This window comes from Engystomops pustulosus, chromosome 5 (genome assembly GCF_040894005.1).
Source record: "Engystomops pustulosus chromosome 5, aEngPut4.maternal, whole genome shotgun sequence".
Lineage (NCBI taxonomy): Eukaryota > Metazoa > Chordata > Amphibia > Anura > Leptodactylidae > Engystomops > Engystomops pustulosus.
The window spans coordinates 40,260,310-40,288,063 of NC_092415.1; the positions used below are offsets into that span (position 1 = coordinate 40,260,310).

General features: G+C 40.4%; 1 protein-coding gene across 4 annotated transcripts in view; it reads left to right on the forward strand.

The window, feature by feature from the left end:
- The window catches only part of STAU2 (staufen double-stranded RNA binding protein 2), a 166,287-nt gene that overhangs the window by 95,531 nt on the left and 43,002 nt on the right, over positions 1-27,754 (forward strand). For 2 of the 4 annotated variants that reach the window (XM_072151706.1, XM_072151707.1), the window contains 2 exons: positions 7,215-7,522; positions 23,586-23,699. In XM_072151706.1, coding sequence (XP_072007807.1) covers positions 7,215-7,522; positions 23,586-23,699 — 422 coding nt within the window. The remainder of the gene's footprint in view (positions 1-7,214; positions 7,523-23,585; positions 23,700-27,754) is intronic. The other 2 variants (XM_072151708.1, XM_072151709.1) reach the window with 1 other exon arrangement.

Below are 27,754 nucleotides of genomic sequence, written 5' to 3' on the forward strand. Positions count from 1 at the left end.
TGCTTTGTCTTTGATATGCCATGTAAACAGAGTAGATTGCCAGCTAATCCCTTTTCTCTGAGATTACACGTAGTCACTTGCATTGCAGGGTGCATTGGTTGCATAATGGACACCAAATTGTGTTCACACCCTTTGATTTAGAATCCCCTCCCTGAGTGAAGATGTGTATTTGTACCCACAGGAGGGGAGATTTTGTTTCTTACTCTTTGATAGGCTTTCCAATGTTTTATCAGCTGAATATCTGCTGCATTGATCTGTGTGTGTTTGTGAAGGTGTTTCCTAAAACTTTCATGAGAATCAGAATTAAATGTTCTTTGAAAGAAGCTTTTGTCAGACTCCTTTTAGTAGGTGCCCAGTTATAAATAGAGCCTCTATGTGGTCCAAAATATCCCCCCCCCCCCCCCGTACATTGCACATATCAAACAGAATTGTAATGTCAGAGCCATAACCTACCACTGTGTTTGGGTCTGCTGAAGTTCTCAATTTTCCTCTGATCTACTTCATACAATAAAAGCAAGTTAGCCAACCTCAAAATCCCAACTCGAGACAGAGTAAACTTTTAGCCTTATTGCACATTCGGGCCCATGCACAGGACCAATTTGGTGCTGGTGATGCAATTTGTGGTCCCTATAGAGTACTATGGCACCCGGTGCAGTGCAGTGTGCACTTTGCGGCATATATACTTACCTAGTCTGGAGGAGATCCTGAAAGTGCATTGTCCGACGATGCACAATGCCACGATTCACTTACACCGTCCCTCTGCAGGTTATAAACTGAAAGCTGATTGGTTGCCAAGAGCAATTTAATCAGCTTTGCTCCTAAACACTTCTGATCAATCTCCCCTAATGTTCCTGTACATGAAGCCTAAGAGTCAAACACTTCTTTAAACCAGGGAACCAATTCCGTACACATTATGTTACGTTTCAACCAACAAGTCTTTAAAAAATGTGATTTGTTGGCCAACAAATGGGTTGCCCTGTGTGGCATATTTATTTAAAATCTACATTTTTGTTTTGGATGATTTATGTCAACTTTTTCCTTGGTTAAACTAAAGGTATTTTATTTCCAAAACACTTTACCATATCTTATACATTGTAAAAACATAACGTTAATGCACATCTTTTTTATATTCTTCATCATTCCTGAACTGCCTGTGCCAGGGCTCCTCAGTGGTCTAGATAAAATGATTATTTAGGTAGTGTTCTCCCCCCCCCCCCCCCTAATTCCTGCTTATGTGAAGAACAGGGCTGTAACTTGAGGGGGTGCAGAGGTTGCTATTGCACCTGGACCCAGGAGGTTTAGGTGGCCCTTATATTGTCACTTTCCCATATGAGAAGACTAGTACTATAAACCCTACATTATAGTCGGGGGCCTGGCACAGACTTTGCACTGGGGCCCATCAGATTCTAGTTACGCCACAGGTGAAGAGTTTGTAAGAGTTCGTAAAACCGAGCGTGTATCTCATGGCCAGGACATGAAGCTGCAGAAGTCCCTGATGTAGTGGATGTAGTACAAACTTTATTTGGCTAACCCCATCAGATTGCTCTCTTCCTCATCTCCATTATAAAACGATATACACAGATCTGTATCTATAGACTTCACCTCTGCTTAGGTCTTCTATTAGATTTTGTTTTTATCCCTGAACCACCGGGCTACACCTTTTGGTAGATCACATCCTGATAGAAGTGAAGCTGCAGTGCATAGGGTTTGTCCGGAGTCCGTACTGTTGTCTGTCGCTGCCACCAGGAATAAATAGTTCATTTTTGTTACATAACTCTGTCCAATGTTAACAGCTATTTCAGACTGGGAGAGGCTGCTTGTTCTTTGTGCGTGATAATTGGATTTCTAGACAGGATGTTTGTTGTCTGTAGAAATTGCCTCCTCTTTAAAGCTTGAAAAATATGTTCCGGTATTCTTTTTGCCTAGATAAACGGCCTCTGATTAGTGTCCATCTTCTTGCACCCCAGACTGATTAGATAAATGAGGAGTCGAGGTGCTCCAGCAAGCATCATTATCTTATGTATGTAGGAACAGCACTATCGGTAAGGTAGTGGCTATGCCTGGTACTGCAGCGCACAGCATCTCCATTCCTTTCATGTGGAAGTATTGTGCTATATATGGATAAATGACATGGAGATTTTGGGAGTTGGACTTCCACTCATCATTTACAAAGGACAATGAATTTATTAGGCCGATGTTCTTGTGGTCTTTGAGTTTTACACCAGTCTATAGTGACCCTTTGCATAAAATTAATAATAAGAATTCTTTATATAGCGCAAAGCATGACAAATGGGTCCCTGACCCCATGGGGCTCACAATCTAAACAACCTACCAATATGTTTTTGGAGTGTGAGAAGAAACCGGCGGACCCGGAGGAAACCAAAGCAAACACGGAGAGAGCATACAAACTCTTTGCAGATGTTGACCTGGGTGGTACTAGAACCCAGGACTCCAGTGCTGCAAGGCAGAAGTGCTACTCACTCAGCCACCGTGCTGCATAAGCATACATGTAGTGCGTACAGGTATTGGGTAAAGAAAGGGGCTTTGGAAATTCCAGAGCATCAGGTTTGTAAAGTAACCAATATTTCTGAAGCTTCTGCTCCAATTTTTTTGTAATATGGCCACCGTGGGTAACTTTTTTTAGAAGGTCTTGGATTTGATATGGTAATTTTTCTAGCCCACACTAGATTCATCAACATGAGGTGTTCTTGTTGATTTGAAGCCCACGCTACATTGGGAAAGGGCTATAGGGCTATAACCTGAAGGGTGCAGATGGTGAGAGTTGTACCCATGACTGGGTCTTTGGGTCCCTTTAACAATGTTTTTTAACTAGTACATCATATACATTACAGTCAGGTACCACCTGGTACAGATTTTCCATGGTGGACCCACAGAAGAAGTTATTCCACTCTTGCGCAGTGCATCAGTATTAAATCTTTAAAAAAAAAAAGTTGGGGTAAAACCTTGGATGAAGAAGTAACATTACATTGTGTCACTATTATTATTGCCTATCCACAGGATAGCTGTCTGGCATGGTGGACGATCTCTGGGAGTGCTGGAGATCAGAGTGCTGTCCCATAGTACTGAATGTCCAGGACACCTGCTGGATCTCACAGTTCATTCAGTTAGTGAAATCTGTACCCCTTAGCTGTTGCTGGATCCCCATGATTAGATTGTTATTCATGGTACAAAAGTAGGACCCCCAGCGAGCTTGAGAACATGAATCCCATTCTCACTAGTGGGTTGAGCGTCAGGACCACAGCTCCTGAGACTCCATTAAATAGTATGGGAGTATCAGAAATTGCCTTGTACAGCGCTCAATTATATCAAGCACGTTCATAGACCCTGCATGGGGGTGGAAGGGATACTTTAGTGCTTTAGTTAACACTCCTGCCGTTAGTAATAATGGGAGCCCCTTTCTCCGGATCACTGGGGGTTCCGTTCTTGTGATCGTTGGGGGCACAGAAATCGGACCATCACTTATTGGCTTCTTATACTCTATTGCAAGGGTCGGGGACTTTTTTGGCTGAGAGACATGAACACCACATATTTTAAAATGTAATTCTGTGAGAACCATACAATATGCACATGCCCACAGTAGATAGGTAGCCACATCACATGCCCCCCAGTAAATTGGTAGTCCCAGTACATGGCCCCAAGTAGATGGTTAGCCACAGCACATGCGGCCCCCCCAGTAAATAGGTAGGACCATCACATGCCTGCTAGTAAATAGATAGCCACAGCACATGCCCCCCATTAGATAGGTAGCCACAGCACATGCCACCAATTAGATAGTTAGCCTCAGCACATGCCCTCAGTAGATAGGTGGCCACAGCACATGCTCCCCAGTATATAGGTAGTCACAGCACATACCCCCCAATAGATAGGTAGCCACAGCACATGCCCCCACTAGATAGGTAGCCACAGCAAATACCTCCCAGTAGACAGGCAGCCCGATCACATATCCCCAGGCCAAAGTAGATAGGTAGCCACAGCACATGCCCCCCAATAGATAGGTAGCCACAGCATATGCCCAAGGTAGATAGGTAGTCATGGCACATGCCCCCAGTAGATAGGTAGCCACAGCACATGCCTCCAGTAGATAGTCACAGCAAAATAAAAAAGGGAATACTCGCCTACCTGCAGCGTCTTGTCATCACTCCCTATGTCTCTATGACCCAGGCCCTGCTGCCAATGTTGCTTAGGCAATGACGCCTGGGTCAAAGAAAGGAGTGGATGGCGCTTTACTCTTTGACACAGGCGCTGTCACCTAAGCAATGGAGTGGCGATGGTGTCTGGGTCACACAAAGTATGCAGGCAGTGGTAACATCCCTGCCTGCATCCAGTGATCATCGCTGCTCACTGTGCTGATCGCTATTTATCAATAATTTGTCTGAAAGCCACAGAAGAGCCACATCTGGCTCCCGAGCCATAGGCTCCCTACCCCTGCTCTATTGTGTGTATAGGGGATAAGATGGAAACTTGGTACAAACTTCTCAATGGTGTGTAGTAGTTATGCTTAAGGCATCGGCACACGTTGTGTGCGAGTTTGATTCTACGAACGAATCTTGATCTTTTATTAGCACACAGGGTTTGGCTGCTCATAGTCGTAGTTTTATAGCTGGCAATTGCTGGCTTATGGGGCACTGCCCAGTATACTCTTGGACTCTCCTATGTTGGTGGTCTCCATGCTTTTATCCCAAGTCCAAACAAAAATATACCCGCCTTTATTTGGAACTTTATTTTACAGCGGGCAGCAAAGTCAAAATTTCTAAAATAAGTTTGGAAAATGAAATTTCACTTTTCTAAACATGGCGTGCTTTTAATTATCCGTATAATCAGCTAATGCAGTCGACAGGATATATATTTTTTTCTCCTTTCTTTTTTTTTATTTGTTTAATCTATGTGAATTGTATCCAAGTCCATGTCTTAGACATCAATTTGATGCTTGGGCGGATCACACAAAACCACGGAAAGTGCTTGAAGGCCAACGCCGTGTGTTTGTTTTTCGTTATTAATACATCAAACGGACACACATCTGCTGCCTGGTATTGGTTTTATAAAACACTCGACAGTGTGTACAATCAATCACATTTGCTCAGATGGAGAACTTTCATTCAGACTCAGTCTCTCGGCTCAGCGCTGGCACTGCTCCACAGTAAATGACACGGAGCGAGCACTGCGTACACTCTTCTGAACCGTGCCATATAAACCAGCTAGTGGTAAAAACTAACCGAGCATCTGTGCAGAAAGACACATGTGCATAAATGAAGTTACCCAGGAAGTGATACGTATATTACTGACAAACCTTTAGATTTTTTGTATTCTGTACAGGTCTATGGTGTAAATGCAAATTCAAGAGCACAGACTGGTACAAAGGTCTATAATTAGGTCACGCATCATTATATGCGCTGATGCTTTTCATAGATTGTCCTTTCTTTCACTTTCTACTTTTATTGTTAGGAAAAGCCACAGGATGTATTATGTTTATCTCCCCCTCCCTGTACAATGACCTCTATATAGATAACACTGACCCATCATTACATAACTACTGACAATAGATGTCACAGCTTATCTCCTCCTCCCTGTACAATGTCCTCTATATAGATAACACTGACCCATCATTACATAACTACTGACAATAGATGATGTCACAGCTTATCTCCTCCTCCTCCCTGTACAATGACCTCTACATAGATAACAATGACACATCATTACATCACTACTGACAATAGATGATGTCACAGCTTATCTCCTCCTCCCTGTACAATGACCTCTATATAGATAACACTGACCCATCATTACATCATTACTGACAATAGATGATGTCACTGCTTATCTCCTCCTCCTCCCTGTACAATGACCTCTACATAGATAACAATGACACATCATTACATCACTACTGACAATAGATGATGTCACTGCTTATCTCCTCCTCCTCCCTGTACAATGACCTCTACATAGATAACAATGACACATCATTACATCACTACTGACAATAGATGTCACAGCTTATCTCCTCCTCCTCCCTGTACAATGGCCTCTATATAGATAACACTGACCCATCATTACATCACTACTGACAATAGATGTCACAGCTTATCTCCTCCCCCTCCCTGTACAATGACCTCTATATAGATAACACTGACCCATCATTACATCACTACTGACAATAGATGATGTCACAGCTTATCTCCTCCCCTCCCTGTACAATGACCTCTATATAGATAACACTGACCCATCATTACATCACTACTGACAATAGATGTCACACCTTATCTCTTCCCTGTACAATGACCTCTATATAGATAACACTGACCCATCATTACATCACTACTGACAATAGATGATGTCACAGCTTATCTCCTCCCCTCCCTGTACAATGACCTCTATATAGATAACACTGACCCATCATTACATCACTACTGACAATAGATGATGTCACAGCTTATCTCCTCCCCTCCCTGTACAATGACCTCTATATAGATAACACTGACCCATCATTACATCACTACGGACAATAGATGATGTCACAGCTTATCTCATTCCTCCCTGTACAATGACCTCTATATAGATAACACTGACCCATCATTACATCACTACTGACAATAGATGATGTCACAGCTTATCTCCTCCTCCTCCCTGTACAACATTCTCTATATAGATAACACTGACCCATCATTACATCACTACTGACAATAGATGATGTCACAGCTTATCTCCTCCTCCTCCCTGTACAACATTCTCTATATAGATAACACTGACCCATCATTACATCACTACTGACACTAGATGACCACATGTCACAGGGGTAGTGGGATAGGAAAATAGAATTGTCTGAGGTAATACTGTGGTAGTTGCTCATAACATCCAATCAGAGCTCATCTTTAATTTTTCCACAAGAGTTTAAATAATGAAAGATGAGATCTGATTTGGTTACCATGAACAATTAGAACAGTTTTGCTCTGACACTTCTTATAAATCTCCCCCAAATCTTCATATTTGAGCATAGTTCTGATTAAAGTGTTCCTGTATTTTTGCCATTATTGACTGATCCATGTTCTATAATCCTAGGATTAGTTCTCCTCTTCGGGAAAGTGCCCCCACCCCTTCCACGGCTACTTTGTACAGTGGCAACTAATTGTCATATGTTTAAATTTTCTGTATTTATTAAAAATATTAATATTTTCATTTCTGCTCTATTATTTGCACAGCCCCTAAAGGAATTCTCCATCTATCTCCTGACGTCTATCAAGAAATGGAAGCCAGCCGCAGTAAGACTGTCTCTACTCCTGCCATCAACTATCTGTCTCCCAAAGAATTGAGCCAGACGTCCAGCTCGTATTTTAGCACATCTGTAACCCAAAGTTGCACATCTCCTGTTGCCAGAGAGCTTCTGACCAACGGCAGCTCCCCCACTGCAGAGTCTGCTGGATTTTCAGGCAACAACTTGACATGTTCCAGCTCCACTGTACAACCCTCCAAGCAGCTTGAGTATTTGGCCGGCATTCAAGGCTTACAGGTGAGCAAAACACTTATATCTGACATTAGGCAGATGTGCCCCATCATATCTTATATGTGGTTTCTGTAGTCCGCTGCCCACTGTTATGTCTACTGACGCACACACATTGTTGCTGACGGTGTGATATTGTGTACAGGTAATATGTTAACTTTCTAAATGCTAGAAATCTGTGACCACAAGTGGAAATGGATGAGTTGTAATTGTGGGGATTATCATAATTAACTTGAATCAGGTCTTTGCATTCTGCTTGTTTTTACTTAGTTGCCGCCTTACACCTTGGTGGATAACAACATACAAGTTTAACTTGTTGTAAAAGCACTATGTCGTCTATGTATGTCATCATACTGACCGTAGGAGGAAGCCTGGTTCCCCCTGTATAGATAGAATAAGACCTATGGCTTAATTCGGCCTGACAAACTCAATGGGAGAGATTTATCCAAAGTGTCTGGAAGCAGAACTGTTCTAGTTGCCCATGGCAACCAATCAGAGCTCAGCTTTCATTTTCCCACAGCTGTTTATAACGTTTAACCTGAGCTCTGATTGGTTTCCATGGGCAACTAGAACAGTTTTACCTCAGACACTTCTGATAAATCTCCCCCAATGTCAACAGTAATTACTTGCTGGAACCATCAAAACTGAGCATGATTTTCTTTAATTTCAGCTGTACTGGGTTCAGGACAGTAATACTGCCCAAAACAAACTTTCAATTATATATTAAGTGGTAAAGAAATTAACTAATGAAGTTGAGCCCCAAAAAAGAAAATTACATTAATTTGAATGAATTAAGTTTTTAATTAAAAACATAAAAAACACAGTTAAATGGGGTATTCTGAGGATATGAACATCTGATACATAAACCCATAATATTATAATTATTGGAATACTGCAGAAGTCAATGTCCGTGATTACAAGATCTCCTGTTGCTCTGGAGAGATGAATGGGGCAGCCCAGATATGCACGTCACGGTCCTCTGCAACGAGGGATCCAACTGGGAAACATCGGACCACTTGTTTAGTAACTGAAGGAGGGGTCAGTCACCCATCAATCAGCAAGTAGGGCCTAACTTTTTTCTTAAAAAATCCCTTTTAAAATTATACAAGAAAAACCTACAGCCTGCCTTGCAAACACAAGCTGTCACTTTGATAAAATTCAACTTTTTAAAAGTTTCTGAAGCTCCGACTGGCATATACTAAGACTTAAAAATAAAAATACACAGGTTTTGGTTTTCTGTACAGCATTTTGAAATCTGCTGGTAAAATGTAGGAGGATATCTCCATATCCACTTTTATACAGCGGAATTTTTCCACTGGGTTTGATATGATTTTGAACCAACTTTTATATCAGACTTGATAATAGAACAGCCCAGTGCTGAGATGTTGGCCCTTGGCACAGATATGTCACTCGGCCTGAGAACCTCTCTCCATCACACTTGGCTCTGCGTGGCCATGAATTTTCCTTCACTTCTCATGTAAAGCTGGAGCCCAGCCATGTGCCGTCTCCCTCTAATACGATGGCTGCTTGGCTGAGCACCTAGTATGCCTTCCCCTTAATTCCTGTGGGAAAGCGATACATCTAGATTACCTGCAGGTAACATCTACGCCTCCGTCCTTCTCTGCTGCTTTGACTAATGGAGTGAGACGTGATTTTCTGATATGATACATTGCGGACGTGACTCCTGCCTTCACTCAGGTGACTTTTCGTCTTTTCCTATGAGAAGACACTAAACCTAGTGCAAGAGCTGTGGACTGTATTTACTTTCTTATATCCTCCCTCAGGGCAGGGTTACATTCCCCCCAGCTTTAGGGGTCTTTTAAAGGGGTTTAGAGATGGAGCACCCGTACAGTAAGATCCTGCGTGGTCTCTCTTCACACCGTACAGCACCTGAATAAGCATCCTAGCATGACAATGCATAACCAAGTTGCTGTCCCCATAATTAGACGGCTGTTAATTGCCTGTTTTATTAGCAGCATCTTGTTTATTTACCTTGCAACAAAATTCCTAACTTCCCATAGGCCGGGTCAGTTTGTAGAAGTCCTTCATAACCATAAAGGCTCCCCAGGGAGATCTGTCTTGGTAACACATGAGTGATGGGTGCGGTGGGTGAGCTAAGCTTGTCTATGTGTTGCTTTTTCTGTTTTATTTTCTCTGATATGATCTTTCATTATTTCTAGTTTATTCAGCTATGTGGTTACCTTTCGTGGTTTCCCCTCTGATTCTCTAGGAAAAAATAGATCTTTCTAGAGCTCTTTACTTAGCTTTTTCATCCTTCAAATGATTGTAGAGGGTCACCAACCCCCTCTGGCACCTTTTTACACCTGACATGTCTATTGTTTCCAGTAGTCTGCCGTTTTCAATAGAAGAAAGTCAACGACACGTGGCACACTGTAGGGTAGTAACGTTTGGTTGGGCGTTACTCAAAATTGTAAGACAGAGGGTGAGACATTTAGTAGTGGAGCTATAGGCATAACTCAAGTAAGGCCCCTTTCACACAAATGTATGAAAACGGTCATATACCCGGACCTCTTTTAATAGGCAGCATACGGTCACATTCATTTCAATAGGCTATACGGCCATCTATTTCAATGGCCGTATTCCCCAGCGTACTGTACTGTGAGCGAGACGTAAATAAATGTAAAGCATGTCCTATTTTCTCTAGTATTTCAGTTTTGTACGTTTCATAGAAGTCTATGAGAAGATTTAAAATAAGTGTTTCATATGTGCTGCATATATGTGCTGCGTATATACATCCCCCATACACTTCAATGGCCTCACGGCACCATACCAATCTGTAGCCCGTAGAAAGAAAAGACATGTCCTATCTTTCAACAGAATATGGCGTCGGGCCCCATGTTACTCTATGGAGAGGGGCGGTGGCGAGCAGTGTTCATCCCCTGCTTCTCTCCCTGGCACCGGTGTATGTGTGCATACATCGTATGAATGTAGCCTAAGGTTGTGCACTGTATGCTGATATATATGTATGTATGTATATGTGTGTGTGTATGTATGTATGTATATATGTGTATGTATGTGTATGTATATATTAGTATGTATATATGTGTGTGTGTGTGTGTGTGTGCAGTATTCTCTCTCTCACACACATATTTATATTAAACTATAATAGGGGAAGATGAACGAGCAGGCGACTTACAGACGACGCCTAGTTACAAACTGACCTCTGATAATTGGTAATTTAATGTACAATGATCAGATATAACAGTTATCAAATGTGTTTGCAATGAAGCTTAATTGTTAATCATGTTTCTTATCACAATCCAACATTTTTAAAATCCATTTCTCACAGAGACCAAAAAAATTTGGCTGGGATTACAATTTATAAAATATACAGGTCCGACTTGCATACAAATTCAACTTAAGAACAAACCTAGAGAACCTTTCTTGTACGTAACCCGGGGACTACCTGTAATTTCCAAGAAGCAAAAATTGACTTTCCAAATATTGTCATTGGTGTCATCACTGTCGTCACTGCTTCTGCTCCATGACTGCGAAGAAAATAGACATGTACATTAAGGGACCATAAGTGTGGATCAGTAATCATAACATAGTACTGCTAAAAAAACGGATAGTGTTTTTTTTATTTTTGTTTTATTAGCATTAGAGTAGTAGTAGTATATTATCTGTAGGGTGTATTGGGGGGAGTAGTGCGCTGGGAAGCCGAGTCAGATGGTAATAGCTTCTATCCTGTGAACTGAATCTCTGTGGGAAATGGCAGAGTAGAGCGGCGGTTCTAATTACACGACTCCCTCGTAGAAAGCAGCCTGTGTTTTAGAGAATAACAGGGGAAAAAAATGCAGCGCACACATTTGCTTTGTTTGTTCTGTGCACGTGAGAAAGTGATGTTTCGGAGTCCGCTGTGTCTTCAAAGGAGAGTGTGTATGTGCATGTATGCGTATAATGTGCGGTTGTGTATAATATCAGTGTATAGAACATACAGAAAAGTCACATACATTGTCCTTGTTATGTATCTTGGTGAGCTTATGTATTGAGACAGCAAACACAGATATGAATCAGTTAATGAATTAAATGAATAGCTTCCCCCCCCCCCCCCCTCCACACCCACTACACCCTTTTAATTTGACTTTTGTAGTAGTTAAAGGAAATTTAAAGAGAATCCGTCACCCTGATCCATGTACCTGAAATAGCTGCCTTGTTATGCAGGATCGGGCCTACATGTGCCATCCATAGCTTTGTTTTCGTTGTCCAGCTCCTCTTTCCATGCCAAAATATTACTTTAGAATTATACGAGTCTGGGGGTATTAGCAGAGTGTCAGGGCATCTGTAAATGAGTGAAATCTCGGGGGTCCAAGTGGTTTTTGGTAAGATGAGCAAAGAAAGAGAAATGATTGGGTTGGGCAGAGTAGCGGTGTAGTCCGGGGGGGGGGTGCTATTGCAGTGGAGTCAGAGCCCCAAAGCACTTCAGCTTCATTTGCATATTGCAAGCTTTTGGCACCAAAGGAGCAGCTAGACGGTAAAAAACAAAGCTATGGCTGCCATGTGTGGCCATAGGCCTACATAACATAGCAGTTACTTCAAGTAGGGGGATTGTATCAGGGGATTCCCTTTAAGTCCATGATGTCTCATATATATCTGGAATATGTATATATTCTGTTATATTTGTTTGTGTAGCCTTGGCATTACACAGGTTCTCATGCTTGAATTGTTACATTAGATAAACCTGCCGTTGTCCTGTGGTCCGGAGAAAATGGCTTATTTATCTGTCGAGACTTAATGCAGTTCTCCGACTACTTGGTTACTCTTACAATGGCAGGTTTGGCCACTGCTGGGAGCTGGACACGCCGATTAATGATGGGTAAAGGAACTAATGAAACATATGTTTCCCTGACATGATGATTGTGTTATACATCATTGCTGGATATGTCTGCCTTTATGTCCCTCTAATGATGGAGTAACCTGGCTTTGTGACATGTGTGGGTTTTCATGCTCCTCTTGATTGGGCACCACAGGGGGTGACCTTCACAAACATTGCCGAGCCTGATTCCCACTGAGACTAGAGGCACACTGGACGTGGCTGCTGGAGATGACTTGGTTAAATAACGTGACAAAATCCTCACAAATTATGATGTAACGCTTTGAGGTGAAAATAGTGGAAAATGAGAAGTTTGTTGGTTATGTACAAAAAAAATGGTTGCATTTTTGGATAATTACCTAGAATTTGATTTTCTGTGGCGTTTTAGAGCGTTTTAAATTACTTTAAAAAAATCCAGTTTGTCAGTCACGGCAGCTATGGAAAATTCTCAGTTCTTCACTTTCTTTCATTCTGTGGCCAACATCCATTGTCGTTGATAGTCCAGCAGCGTCTTTTGAATTAGTTGATTTTGAATGTTCAGTCTTGAAATGCTGGTGCTTGTTTTCTGCTCTGGAAGTGTCCCACAATGGCACTTCATGCCTCATTCATCACCCTGTTTTCCTTGTAAATGCACAGACTGGTTTATTGAGGAGCAAATGGGCACCTCAGCATCTTGAGACTGCGGCAAAACAACAGCGAAAGTGCTCAGCCCACCCGCATTTTGTTGGAAGTACCATAAGTAGATCTAGTGGAGATTTTTACCCAAAAAATGCTCATTTTGTCATGCACTTGAGACCATTAAAACCACAATCCCTAACTGAAAACTGTAAACCTTTTATGGTCCCTGCTAGGGTTACTAAGTTCTGTCACACTCCTGTCCCATTTTCTTTTAGGGAATGTGCAGGATTATGTACAACAGCCAATATATGGCAAATATGTCCTAAAGTTGTCGAAGTTTTGGTCACAGATTATTTCTCCCTTGACTGCTTCTCACTCCCTTTTAGGACGACCGCATGTAGTCCTACTTATAGCCAATAACTACCTGAACATAAACAAATTATTTGCATGGCAGCAAGAATAAATATAGCCACAAATTGTAAATACAGGGGGGTCCCCTTACACCCGACTTACAGACGATCCCTAGTTACAAACAGACCTCTGGATATTGGTCATTTACTGTACTTTAGCCCCTGGCTGCAATGATCAGCTGAGATGGTTATCAAAGGGGTCGGCAATGAAGCTTTAGTGTTAATCCTGGTTCCTATGACAATCCAACATTTTAAAATCCAATTGTCACAGAGACCAAAAAAAGTCTGTCTGGGGTTACAATGTTATAATATACAATTCCGACTTACATACAAACTCAACTTAAGAACAAACCTACAGAACTTATCTTGTACGTAACCCGGGGACTGCCTGTATACTTTACTCAGTTGAACAGGTCAAGGCCAAAGTCACCAGAATTATGAAGTTTAAAAAGATATCTTCTGTATATAAGGATAAGATGGATGTTCTTTAAAACATGACCACCATGGCTAGACTTCATCCATCTCACAAATTATTCTATTCACCACTGAGAGGAGTAAATGATGTCTCTTATGTCCTTGCGTGGAGAGTTGGACCCTCCTATCGAAATGGTGGACATAGGAACAAAAAACCCAATGCACCCATTATAGTTGCCTTTATCTTTTGGGCTCTTTTGGTTTTCTGGACTTCATTGTTATGTTTCTATAAGGGAGCAGCACAAGGGAAGACTATGATGGAAACCTCCAGGAAAGACCAAAACTTTATCCAATATGAGTCTTTCCTAACTTTGAGCTTGTTACTTATTACTTGCTATGGGTATAAAATATTCGGTTTTCGGACATGAAAATACATGTTTAACAATGCAGATGAATTATACCCCATCTGGGGAAGAAAATTGTGTATATATATATGTATGTATATATGTATGTGTATATATAACGTGCAGCACTCCGTTTGTGGTGAAAAAATATAAAGTGGTCCTTTTATTCCATCACATATAACAATAGCGACGTTTCGGCTCGAGAGCCTTTTTCAAGCCCAGCTTGAAAAAGGCTCTCTTGAGCCGAAACGTCGCTATTGTTATATGTGATGGAATAAAAGGACCACTTTATATTTTTTCACCACAAACGGAGTGCTGCACATTTTCTTCATATCCCTATTTAGAGGACTTAAGGCCCAGTCCTGTGTTGCCTGCACCCACCTTTTCAAGACGTCTTGTGTGCTTGTATATATATTATATTAGTACAAAATGTATACAAAGAACCTCAATCTGTTTTATTAAAAGGGATTCGGACAATGTTTAAATTTGTTATCATGTAGACCAGAATGAGATGGAAAACACGAGTATCTCCATATTCACTGCTTGCACATTGCCACACACTTCCAAATCCTCTATGCTGGCACAGTTTCCTTAGAAGGAACCATCACTTTGTAATCCAGTGTTGGAAGTCAGTAATGGCTTTTGTTTTTCCTCTTTGGGAATAGTCAAACTCGTGAGCCCTTTCTCGAACAGATGTTCCAAATCGCAGCACTTCACACTATTCACGCATCCGAACTGGAATGAATTCATAGGTTTGCAATTGTCAAGTTCGTGATTTTCTAAAACTCCTTCTAATAAAGAGTTGACTTTCACAAAGGATATGCTGCTTGCCAAAGCAACCTACAGCTTGCCAGCTCTTGGTGGACCATGGGCCCAGCCTGCTCCTTAAACCAGTGGTTGCCTGAGTTTCCCCAATATTATTCATTGCAGCTTCCACCGTAAGAATTTATAGTTCCCATAATCAAGAATCACAAAGTTTTACCAGACAAAAAAAATGGGTTCACATGGACAAACAAGATGGTTGATCCTCACCTTCATTTAGATTGGATGATAGAACGGTACAGTCGGGTACTGGTGAATCCCCATTCCAATTGGTTCACCTCCCATGAGCCAGGGTGTAAAGTGCGTGGCTTCTCCCACTTTGGTATGCTAGAGGTGTTCATGTATTTCGATAACATTAATGATTAGCATTAGAATCTATTCACTGGTCGCTATGGAGCAAACATATTTAATTTAAATTTATGCTTGCACCATGGCTCCACTTTAATGTACTTTGCAGGAGTAGGTCACCTTCATCTGTGCTCATTTTAGGCTGTGTACATGTGCAGTTTGGTTTCTGTTTACACGTTTTTCATGACTGAACATAATTCTGTTCAACGGATCTCATTGAGTTAAAATATTCTGAAAAAAAATTGCATTTATAGTCCATTACTATAGCTGGACTTAAAGCATTGGATATTCTCCTCACACTGTTGTGTTCTTTGATCTCTGCATTCAAACTTCTCCCCAGCCCCTCCCATCTGCTGTAATATCGAACCAGATGCATGCTACAGCTCTTACTCAGCAAAAGGGAAGGCCACACACACCATGGCACCAGAGTGCCCCAAATCCAGCTACATTCCTGGAATATAAATCCATTTTTCACAGTCCTGCTGCTGCTTACAACACACACAACGTTGTGGTTACTGCTATGGAAAGAGGTAGACCATCCTTGCTTGAAGTGGCTTTTGACCTATGTAAAGAACAAAAGCAAGCAATTGTGTAACAATAATAAAATAAGCTTTACACACATATATATACACTCACCGGCCACTTTATTAGGTACACCATGCTAGTAACGGGTTGGACCCCCTTTTGCCTTCAGAACTGCCTCAATTCTTCGTGGCATAGATTCAACAAGGTGCTGGAAGCATTCCTCAGAGATTTTGGTCCATATTGACATGATGGCATCACACAGTTGCCGCAGATTTGTCGGCTGCACATCCATGATGTGAATCTCCCGTTCCACCACATCCCAAAGATGCTCTATTGGATTGAGATCTGGTGACTGTGGAGGCCATTTGAATACAGTGAACTCATTGTCATGTTCAAGGAACCAGTCTGAGATGATTCCAGCTTTATGACATGGCGCATTATCCTGCTGAAAGTAGCCATCAGATGTTGGGTACATTGTGGTCATAAAGGGATGGACTTGGTCAGCAACAATACTCAGGTAGGCTGTGGCGTTGCAGCGATGCTCAATTGGTACCAAGGGGCCCAAAGAGTGCCAAGAAAATATTCCCCACACCATGACACCACCACCACCAGCCTGAACCGTTGATACAGGGCAGGATGGATCCATGCTTTCATGTTGTTGACGCCAAATTCTGACCCTACCATCCGAATGAAATCGAGACTCATCAGACCAGGCAATGTCCAATTTCGATGCGCTTGTGCAAATTGTAGCCTCAGTTTCCTGTTCTTAGCTGAAAGGAGTGGCACCCGGTGTGGTCTTCTGCTGCTGTAGCCCATCTGCCTCAAAGTTCGACGTACTGTGCGTTCAGAGATGCTCTTCTGCCTACCTTGGTCGTAACGGGTGGTGATTTGAGTCACTGTTGCCTTTCTATCAGCTTGAACCAGTCTGCCCATTCTCCTCTGACCTCTGGCATCAACAAGGCATTTCCGCCCACAGAACTGCCGCTCACTGGATGTTTTTTCTTTTTCGGACCATTCTCTGTAAACCCTAGAGATGGTTGTGCGTGAAAATCCCAGTAGATCAGCAGTTTCTGAAATACTCAGACCAGCCCTTCTGGCACCAACAACCATGCCACGTTGAAAGGCACTCAAATCACCTTTCTTCCCCATACTGATGCTCAGTTTGAACTGCAGGAGATTGTCTTGACCATGTCTACATGCCTAAATGCAGTTGCCGCCATGTGATTGGCTGATTAGAAATTAAGTGTTAACGAGCAGTTGGACAGGTGTATCTAATAAAGTGGCCGGTGAGTGTATATATATCCACCCTTTTCAGCCACTCTGGACCTTCCCATTAAAAGGGTATTCTCGTCTCAGCATTCACATTCAATTAAATTAATCTGCCATATATATACATTTCTTCAATTAGATGTGATTAAAAAAAATGTTCCTGTGTGAAGATAATTTCTCATAAATGTAGTCATATGGTCCCTAAGAAATAATACTGATTTCTTGGATACGGCCCCCTCTGCTTGAGTGATTGCATTAAGACGCAAAGGGTGTTTGTATATGAAATGTCTGGGAGTTACTATATGTCCCACAGCTGTCCTGTGGTAATGATTGCTAAAGCCAGGTGGTCTGGCGCATGTCTGGCCACCGCTGCAAAAATGTGAGGTGGTCGTATCCGAGGAAGCCATCTTGTTTCTAAGGGACAACATGGCAACATTTAAGAGAAATTATCTCCACACAGGAACATTTTTTTTAATAACATCCAATTGAAGAAATTTTTACATATGGCAAATGAATTGAATTAAATGTAAATGCCCAAATGGGGATACCCTTTAAGGCTACAGCAATGATGTGCCTATATACCCTACACAGTCATCTTCATTATATCAAAGAGGCCAGCGATCAGTTATGCCAGTAATGTGGGTGCTACCTGTGAGAAATTGAAAGGTTAACCATAGTTTTATTACAATTTTTGTATTTGGGCACCTTTTGGATTATTTCATATTTTAAAAAATCCCTTTAAATATGTTTCCTTTTATGTCCCTCATTCTTTCTTTAAACTTAATGTGATTCCTCTATTTGGTAGCTGCAGAGTCGCTTATAGTGGTCCATGCGTTGAACATATCTACGTATGTTGGATGATTTTGACTGTAACCGCTTCTCAGAAGAAATACAGTTTAATTGCCTCATCACAATGAATTAGCAACCACATTTTTATTTACAAGGGAAGGATGTTCCACAAATCTTCTCTTTATTTCGGTGGCATTTACGGGTTTGTGTAAATTCTCGGGAACCATTAAAAGAAACCTTAATCTTCTGTCCAGCCTTGAAGGTCTTGGCCATTTAATGCAGGAGATTTGTGTAGAGGGCCGCTTTCAGGGTTTTTATGGCCCAATATATTTTTGTCCAGTCACGGAGAACTCCCGCTGCTCGTTGCGTCTCTTTGAGCAAACTCTTGTCTTACAGAACATGAAGGACATGTTTTTGCTGCTGCCTGACCCTACAAGTCCTCTCCCCCGTTCCCATTTTTCTTTTCGCTTAATAAATGCACATCAGTGAGAGAATGGATGGCGCAGAGCTTTTGCCAGGCAGAGCTTCTATCCCGCTGTGAGCCCAAATCTCCTGAGCTCTTGCCTCTTTCTTTCTCTTCCCTCTTTTTAATTATGCTGATTTATCTCTGTTAATCTGCTGGCATGAAAGCGTAAAGCAATGCTGTAAAGATTCGTTGTCTCGGACGACTGGATGAACAATAGACTTCCTGATGATATGATTAGAGTTGCAGCTTTTTGGTGATATTAGTCTTTTTTTTTTTTTTTCTTGATTATCTGCTCTTCTAGTAAGTGTCATGGCTACAACACGACAAACCATTACAGTCTTTACATAAGCAAAGAGCAAAAAGCTACAATTTTTGATATTTTTGTTTAGGTCCCCTACATACGGTGGCTACGTTATTCCAAAATGAGGGTTCTCCGAAGCCTGTCCCAACTAGTGCAACACCACCAGGTGCTTCATCCCGACAGGGAACAAATGAAGGGGTGTCCATTTACTTACTTGGCTCTCTCCATTGATTTTTGTCTTGGCTGTGGAACAGCTGATAAAGTGTAGAGACCCACACCTATCACATGTTTAAAGGGACGACTGTGGTGTTAATACCTCTCAGGACTGATTCCTTTATGTGCCAACTAGTAGTGGTCATGCATGGCACGGCATCTGCAGGACAAGTACGAGTTTGTGGACGGCAGAGGATTTACCAGATGTCTAATGTTTTGTGTTTTTACCCATTTGCATATATTTTTTTTTTATTATATCACCTTTTTTCCTAGTCGGAAAAGGGTTTTGAAAATCTTTAGCGTTTGCCCTTATTTCCATTGTCGTAAGTAATATTTAGAGGTATAATGAGTTTGTGGAACACAGCCTTCATCTTGTAAGACTAGACAGATGCTGTTTAATTTGCCAAGTGCTGACGCATATGATTCCTATGATTGCATAGGAAGGCAATCCCACATGTCTGGAATACACAGTGAGGCCCAATGAATTGTATCTTTTTGGATAAATTGTATATCGTGAGTGGAGACAGCACAAAATAAGCAGGGTAGGGTAAACGTTTTTTTTTTCGGTTGTGGGTTGAGATTAGAGCGCTCGGCTGTGCCAAAATGTACAAGATGAACGTCGCTCCTGCTTTCAGCCTACAGTGTGGTGTCGGTAAATATTTTTTTAGCAGGGGAGACCCCAATAACTCTGAGCCTTAAGGGGGGGAACAGGCAGTCCCCGGGTTACGTACAAGATAGGTTCTTTAGGTTTGTTAAATTTGTATGCAAGTCTGAACTGTATCTATATTTTTTTTTTAAACTGGGAACTGTATATTTTAATTGCAACTCCACACACAAAATTTTTTTGTGACAATTTTGATTTTTTAAATTTATTTGCTGGATTATAAATAAAACTTCATTCCAGACATCTTAAAGCTGATCATTGCAGCCTGGGAGTAAAGTAAAGCATTCAGAGAGCTTCACCAGAGGTCACAGTGGGCAGAGGGGTCCATCTGTAACTAGGGGTCGTCCGTAAGTCGGGTGTCCTTAGGTAGGGGACTTCCTGTGTTCCCATTTCGACAAGTTAATGTTATTGTTTGAATGATGAAAAGTCATACAATTTTCCAACGCACTTTCTGTATCAATTACTCACAGTTTTCTAGATCTCTGCTTGCTGTCCTTCTATAGAAAGCTTTTATGTTTACTTCCAGTGGATAGAAACCTGACCATGGTCACACAGGTGCACGGCTCGTTAATATCACAGAGTGTAATCAGAGCTGTGTGATATAACAAGCTGTGCACCTGTGTGACCATGGTCAGGTTTCTGTCCACTGGAAGTAAACATAGAAACTTTCTATAGAATGACAGCAAGCAGAGATGTAGAAAATTGTGAGGAAAAAATGCAGAAAGTAGAACTTTTCATTATTCACACAATAACTTTTATTTGTTGAAATGAAACTACAATTTTAAACCTGATTTTAAAAAAAAAAAAAAAAAAAAAAAGAAAAGTGGAGTGACACAGAACACTCCACATATCCACATATAGGGGCAGATTTATCAAGCTGTCAGAACGTCAGGAAATTCTTAGTTGCTCATGGCAACCAATTACAGCTCAGCTTTTGTTACTAGTGCTCATGAATATTTTGAAGGGGACCTGTGTTTAGTTGCCATGGGCAACTAAGAATGTTCTGACTTTCAGTCTGCTTGATAAATCTGCCCCATATGGGAGACCGGCTCATCACAGGGAAACAAAAACATGTAGGGTTTTGTTATTTAATGTATACCATCTACATTTCATGTGTAGTTGATTATATAATTTACTCCTATGGGGTATGTTTCTTTATGTTCAGACAATAAAATAGTTAGTTTTTCCAACATCTGTTTACTGAACACTGCCCATTGTAAAAAGGGCTCTAGCCCAGGGAACGAGATGAGGGTGAAGGGCACTAGATGGAATATTAGGGTCGGTTGCTTTTATTCCTTGCAAAGCATTTCGGCCTGACAAAAGCCTGTGTCCCGGGCCGAAACGTTTTGCAAAGGTTAAAAGACACTTGTTTAGTTTAGTTCAAACCTAATCTAATACTCCAACAAGCATCAGACACCCCCCTGGACTAGCAGCGTTAATGATTCTTCCTCCCCCGTTACCTGAAGGGGGCGGAGATTTTACCCTGAAGAAACGGTTTGTCGCACATAGATCCTCTAGGCACGAACACTTTGCTCATAGTCCACTTACTGTCTTTAAATATTCTGTACCAAAACTAATTTATCTAGGGGTTAGGCACATTCTCTTGCCTTTCTCTGTATGTGAAAACTGGAGGACCCATTGCTTGGGACCATAATTTTCTGATAACTTTTCCAGGATACTATTGTAAAATTGGCACCGTCTACAGTAAATTTTGTGGATCGCTTAAAGGGAACCTGTTTTCACCATTAAACCTAATGACAGGTTCCCACAGAAGTCTCCACACTTTTTGTATAAAAATCAAAAGTATAGATCCAGCAAAAATTACTTTTAAAAAAAAAACGTAGCCTGAGGGAGGGGAAATAAGGGAGCGGACCATAACATTGAGTTACACAGTGAAGCTGAAGGAGGGGGAATGGGGGATGTGATGGAGACGTTGGAAAGGAGAAAACATCCCCTTTGAGACTCGCAGTGAGTCTCCTGTTAAGGTGCCAGCTAATGTTGTTTTTTTTTCTTGTAATTGATATAATATGAGCTATGGCTTTTTCTAATCAAAATTAAATGGAAAATGGTGAGAAGACCTGTTATTAGGTTAGATGGTGAAATCCTGATGACGGGTTCCCTCTAATTCGGTCCTGGGAATGGGAAATGTGAGCTGATTTACTTCCGATATGGACTATGTTCCGTAAAATGAATTGTCCTTCCATTCTATTCATCCCATTGCATAGAGTGTAAAATATTTGCAATTTTATGTCTAAAATAAAGTGTGACGGGTATAAATAAATGAAAAGTGTAAAATAAATAAATTAAAAGTCTGATGTTAAAAATCAAAGCTAGATATAGTACCACATGGCTTTGTACTGCCGGGATCTCATCTGGGACGAGTGCTTGAAGAAATGTCAGACAGACAAAGGCTTTCGAGTTTATGGGGGAGGAAAAGGCGAACCCAAAGGAATTTCAGGGTATATTGCGGAATATGACCTGCTATACCATGCGTGCTTTAATCTGTTTGCATCAAGCGTTTCATAGTACATACAGCTGCACATCTATATTCATGATGCTCTGTTATCCAGGCATGGACAGATAAGTGTGAGGAAGGTCACGTCTAATGGGACCTAGCTGGTGAAAATTGGATGTTTTCATCAGTAATTCACAAGTGTTCATGATTTGATTATTAATGTTATACTTGTTAAATATCTTTAGCTTTCACTAGAGGTTTGGTTAAAAAATACATTGGCAATGTGCATTATATGTTGTTACATGATAAAAATAAGATAAATACTGAACATAAACATGATTCGACCTGCCTATCTATATGGGACTGGTGGAGTTGAAGACCGTAACTGCCTTCCAGTTTGGTGGACATGCATGCACAGCTTGCTTTCAGGACTGACAATGGCCGTTTCTTGTGTGTTACATGTAGATAGTCCTCCTAAATTACTCTAAGAAAGTAATTCAACTTTTGTCAAATTGGCATAAATCAATAAAAAGTTGCTAATCGTAATCCCTGTAATATATTTTGTTAAAAGGAAGATATTGTCAGATTTTCACTAATAAACCTAATGCCAGGTTCCCACAGCACCATACTTGATTGTGCCAACGCAGTTTTTAGCTAAAAAAAAAAATCCACTGTTCCTATACCTATAAAATCAACTTTGTAAAATCACTAGGCTCCCTGTTATTTGGCCGAATCACTGTGTGACTCAGCCCTCAGCAGCTCCCTCATAACCCCCTCCCTTCAGCTGATGTCATCCTATTTAAATCTGTAGGCTAAAGGGATGGGGGGGAATGATAAAGCTGCCGGAGTTGTGGGCCGAGTCACACAGTAACATGCACACCCCTTGTGATTCAGTGAGACTGCTAGCATGGTACAAGGTAGTTTTACAGTTGATTCTATGGGTATAGTAACAAAGGATTTTTTTACCTAAAAACTTTGCGGGCACAAACTAGAATGGTGCTGTGGGAATCTGTTATTAGGTTTAATAGTGAAAATCTGATGACCAGTTCCCGTTTAAAGAAATATGTTCCAGTTTGTGTAAATCAGTTTTCTGTCCTGCATCCACTGAGAGATGAGTAGAAGCTGATGAAGTGTTTAATGACTTAACTCTTTACAGACTGCATCATCAAGTGCAGTATCCACTAGGTATGGGAAGAGTCTATCTTGTGTATACTTTAAATAGGTTGCTCACTACAGGAGAAAGGGTTTTACTATTACTATAAAAGTTTACTATTATTACCTGAACTGTTAATTTCTGCAGTAAAAAAAAAATGGCTTCAAAGGTTTAGTTAGACTTAAGTGTTCCAAAGAGGAATCTGCACAGTCCTATTTATTAGTAAGGTAGCTAACCCCCCCCCCCCCAAATGACATTTGGACAATAAATTTACATTTACAATTTTTTTTTCTATTTGATTTTATCTAGATTGTGTAATATGCATTTTCAGAATTTGATTTATTTATTTTTTACATTTTTTTTTTTTTTTTTTTTTACACGCCAAAGGTAAATTACAGTGATCGACAAAGTGGGAATGAGTTCATGACATGCTTGACTCTTTCGCCGGTGCAGATGACATTCCATGGCATTGGCAACTCTATGGAAACCAGCCATGATCAGGTACCACATTCTATGTTCTTAACCAAAGAGAGAATGATATACCTGGTGATCTTTTTGGAAAAAAAAAAAGCTACAAAGGGAAGGCTTCTATGCCTTCACCTTAGTTATACTTGCCTGTTTATTTACACAGGTTGCTTTGTTATTCATGTAACTTATGACAGTCGCTGTCATAAGTCATGACCCCTATGGATCTCTTAAATCCAGGCAACAAGATTATTATGTACAGTGTGGATGGCTCCTTTCTTTTGTAAAAATAAATGACTAGTTTTAGTTTACTATGCTCATTCTTATGTATTCTGATGGATAGTGTAATATCCAATTGGCGGAGCTTATTTAACTTTCATAGATACTGTGTCATTTCTTTTACTATACTTTTTACCTAGTCCTTTAATTTTATACAAACTGTATAAAAAGGTCTAAATCATTACTGGTTGTTTTTACAATGAAAAGTGAAGGGAATCTAATCGCATCTATATCTGCACTAGAAACTAAACTGTCTGCTTCAGGCTCCGTCGTGGTTAGCGATTAGCAGATCATCAGGGGTGCTGAGTGTCGCCCCCTTGCCTGTCACATACAAATAACCGATCACCATCAATAGATTTTTGATTAAGTATGCACACTTGGCTGAGCTGAGCAATGCCTGTGTGCGACATTGAACACTTATCTAGCCAAGATCTAAAGATTTCACAAAAATCATGTATGGAAACAGTAAGTTCTCTATAGAGGCTTTAAGGCAATGAGGAATATTTTTGGATTCCTATTGCACAATATGTATACACTATATGATGTTTGGTACTTGCCTTTTGCATCATTTTAACGATTCATTTCTATTCTGCCTTGTTTGCACTAGAATAACATTGTGAGAATCTCATTCAATGGGAAGTGTTGGTAGATTGCATAATATGTTTTCTTTTTCCTTCGTCTCATTAAGTCGGATTGTACTCCATTGTACTTGATTCCAGAAGCGTAAAATGAGTTGTTTACATTCCACATTCTACACACATTGCTTTATCCCTTGTAGCAATCATGGATTTTATTGTGTAAATTATATATAGTACATTGGTATGAGCAGTCAGACCCCCTAGGGTTCCAGTATCCTTGGGAGCCTAAAAATAGTAAAAAGAAAATAATAATAAATAAAACCACATTTATGCAGTTTTGTAGACCAGGCACACTTACATGTTAGTGTTTTCCCTGAAACAAGATTTGTTCTTCCTTTGTCTGGCCTTGTCTTTGAAACGATCGTTTTTTAAAGTTATGCAAATGAGCCTCAGGGGCTCCTGTCTTCATCACAGAAGACCCGGCTCTAGCACTGGCTTTTTTGACTGGAGGGAGTAGCCGGGCAGTAACAGTGGCACGCGTAATTGGCAGACGAAGCCATAAGGAGCTTTTGTGATGTAGGCAGGAGGCCCAGAAGCTTATTTGAATAATTTTAGAAGACTATTTTCACTAAACAAGGCAATTAGAAGATAAAAGTACTGTGTTTCAGGGGATACATAAACAGTAGTGTGTAAGTTTGTATAGTGTTATACTGCATTGAATGCCATGGGCAACTAAGCAAGTTCTGACTCATAGGGAGGCGGCACACGTGCCATTTTGAACCCGGTTTTAGGCTGTTTTTAAGCAGTCCGTTAAACGCGTGTGTTTTTTGACTGTTCTTGTCTGTTTTCCAATTATCTTAAGATAATTGGGGAAAACTGTCAAAAACTGTTGCGTTTTAAAAAAAACTCATGCGTTTTCAAAATGCGTTTTTAATGGACTGCTTAAAAAACGGCCTAAAAATGGGTTCCAAACTCCGCGCTTGCCACCTCCCTTAGGCAGCTTGAAAAATCTCCCCCATGTGAATTATGGATGTGGATGGAAATACCTTTTAAAAATGGACATGGCAGAGAATCATCAGCTTCATGTGCGCTCTGTGTACAAACCCTGGTGACAAAAAGTTTCAGGAATTTTATAATTTTTAAAATGTTTATTGGAAAACTGCTTTTATGTCTGGAATAAATATTTCCAAATTGTTGAAATCAATCTTCAACCCCAGAATAGATGTTTGAATTTGGTGATGAACATAAGTGACGAAATTTAAAAATAATTTCTTGTAATATGAAACATTTTTAAAAAGAAGATAAAATGTATAGTGAGTATGATGATACAGCTCGGGTGGATAAGTTCTTTTAAGACGATATCCGAGCTTCGGTTTGAGAAGAGCTGTCTCAGAATTTTTGAAGTGATACTTAAATGAGGTGGTAAACCTGTCATTTATCGATGCTACAGATAAGAGGCAGCCAGGGTATATTAAGAATATTAAATCTCACATGATGGGCGCTTCAACTTCACTTTCAAGTCGGCCAACAGTGCGGAAGAATCTTGACATTTAAATGAAGTCTCGAGCAAATTGACCATATTTGTGTTGTAGGAATGACGTAACCCCTTCAGCATTTGGAAGTAATTATAACCAGGATGAAATTAATAATAATTAAAAAAAATAATAATCTAAAAAGATTTGTAAACCATATAAATTCCACAATTGTATTTGAATATTGAATCATTTAGGATTAAATCTGCTTTTTATGCTTTTGCATACAGGCAGTCCCGGGGTTACATACAAGATAGGGTCTGAAGGTTTGTTCTTAAGTTGAATTTGTATGTAAGTCGAAACTGTATATGTTATAATTGTAGATCCAGACAAAAAAAAAATTGGCCCCAGTGACAATTGGAGTTTTAACATTTTTTGCTGTAATGGGACCAATAATTATCAATAAAGCTTCATTACAGACACCTTACAGCTGATCATTGCAGCCTGGGACTATAGTAAAGCATTCAAAAAGCTTCACCAGAGGTCAGAGGGGTCTGTCTGTAACTATGGGTTGTCTGTAAGTCTGGTGTCCTTAAGAAGGGGACCGCCTGTATTACAATAAGACTCTGCATTTTAACGTGTACTGTATGACCACATGTGTTGGTTTCCTGTTTAAAAAAAAAAAAAAAAAAACGAATCAAGTTATATGTGAAGCAGTTTATGCTTTGACTGCCTTCGCTTTCCAATTGAAGTCCCACTGTGACATGCATGTTAAATCATGTAATTAAACAACTTTTTATTTCCTTTTTTTTTATGTATTTACCTATGAAAATGGCTAAATAAAACCTCCTGATTCCCAAATTTTATTATTTTTATTGGTATTTGAAATTCTTTCCAAAACTTATATCTGGTTTTGCTTTATCTGTCTACCAAATCGTGAAATAATGGGTCTTTTATATCCTGATATCCAAATGCTCAATCATTGAAAATTTTGAAGTACAATCCCCTCATTGAACTTTTTCCCCTCTTCCTCTTTACCACATGGCCTTCACCTGTATTGCTTCCTGAGAGCCATGTCGGTACACGTCCATGGAGCAGGGTTTGGATTTGACACCCATCCGATACACAACTATTTACAAGACCTGCCAATTTGTAATTGACCACCATACTCCTCTGCAACATCTCCCATGCAGAGAGAACACAGAGAGACCTGTTTGATGTTTCCTAACATTAACAAGACGTTAATCCAGCAGGACATCCCCACTGGGGCTCTCGGTGATAGCAGGCCGGCAGCTGTAGCTATTCATTGTGTCCAGCATGACATGTTTGGGCAGGGACTCCTATTCTGAGATTGTGACAACAGGAGAATAAACAGTTCACTGATATCCTGCTGCATCTTGGGTTTACTTTAGTTAACTCCTCAATAATTTTACTACCTCTCCAACTAAGCTTTTTGATGACTAGTATCTTTCCAAAGCATCATTGATACTATACAGGCGGTCCCCTACTTAAGAACACTCAACTTAGACGACCCCTAGTTACAAATGGACTTCTGGTTGTTGGTAATTTAATTTACTTTAGCCTTACACTACAATGATCAGCTATAACAGTTATCACAGGTGTCTGTAATTAAGCTTTATTGTTAATCCTGGTTCTTATGACAATCCAACATTTTTAAAAATCCAATTGTCCGAGACCAAAAAAATATTAGGCTGGGGTTACAATTATAAGAACTACAGTTCCAAATTACATACAAATTCAA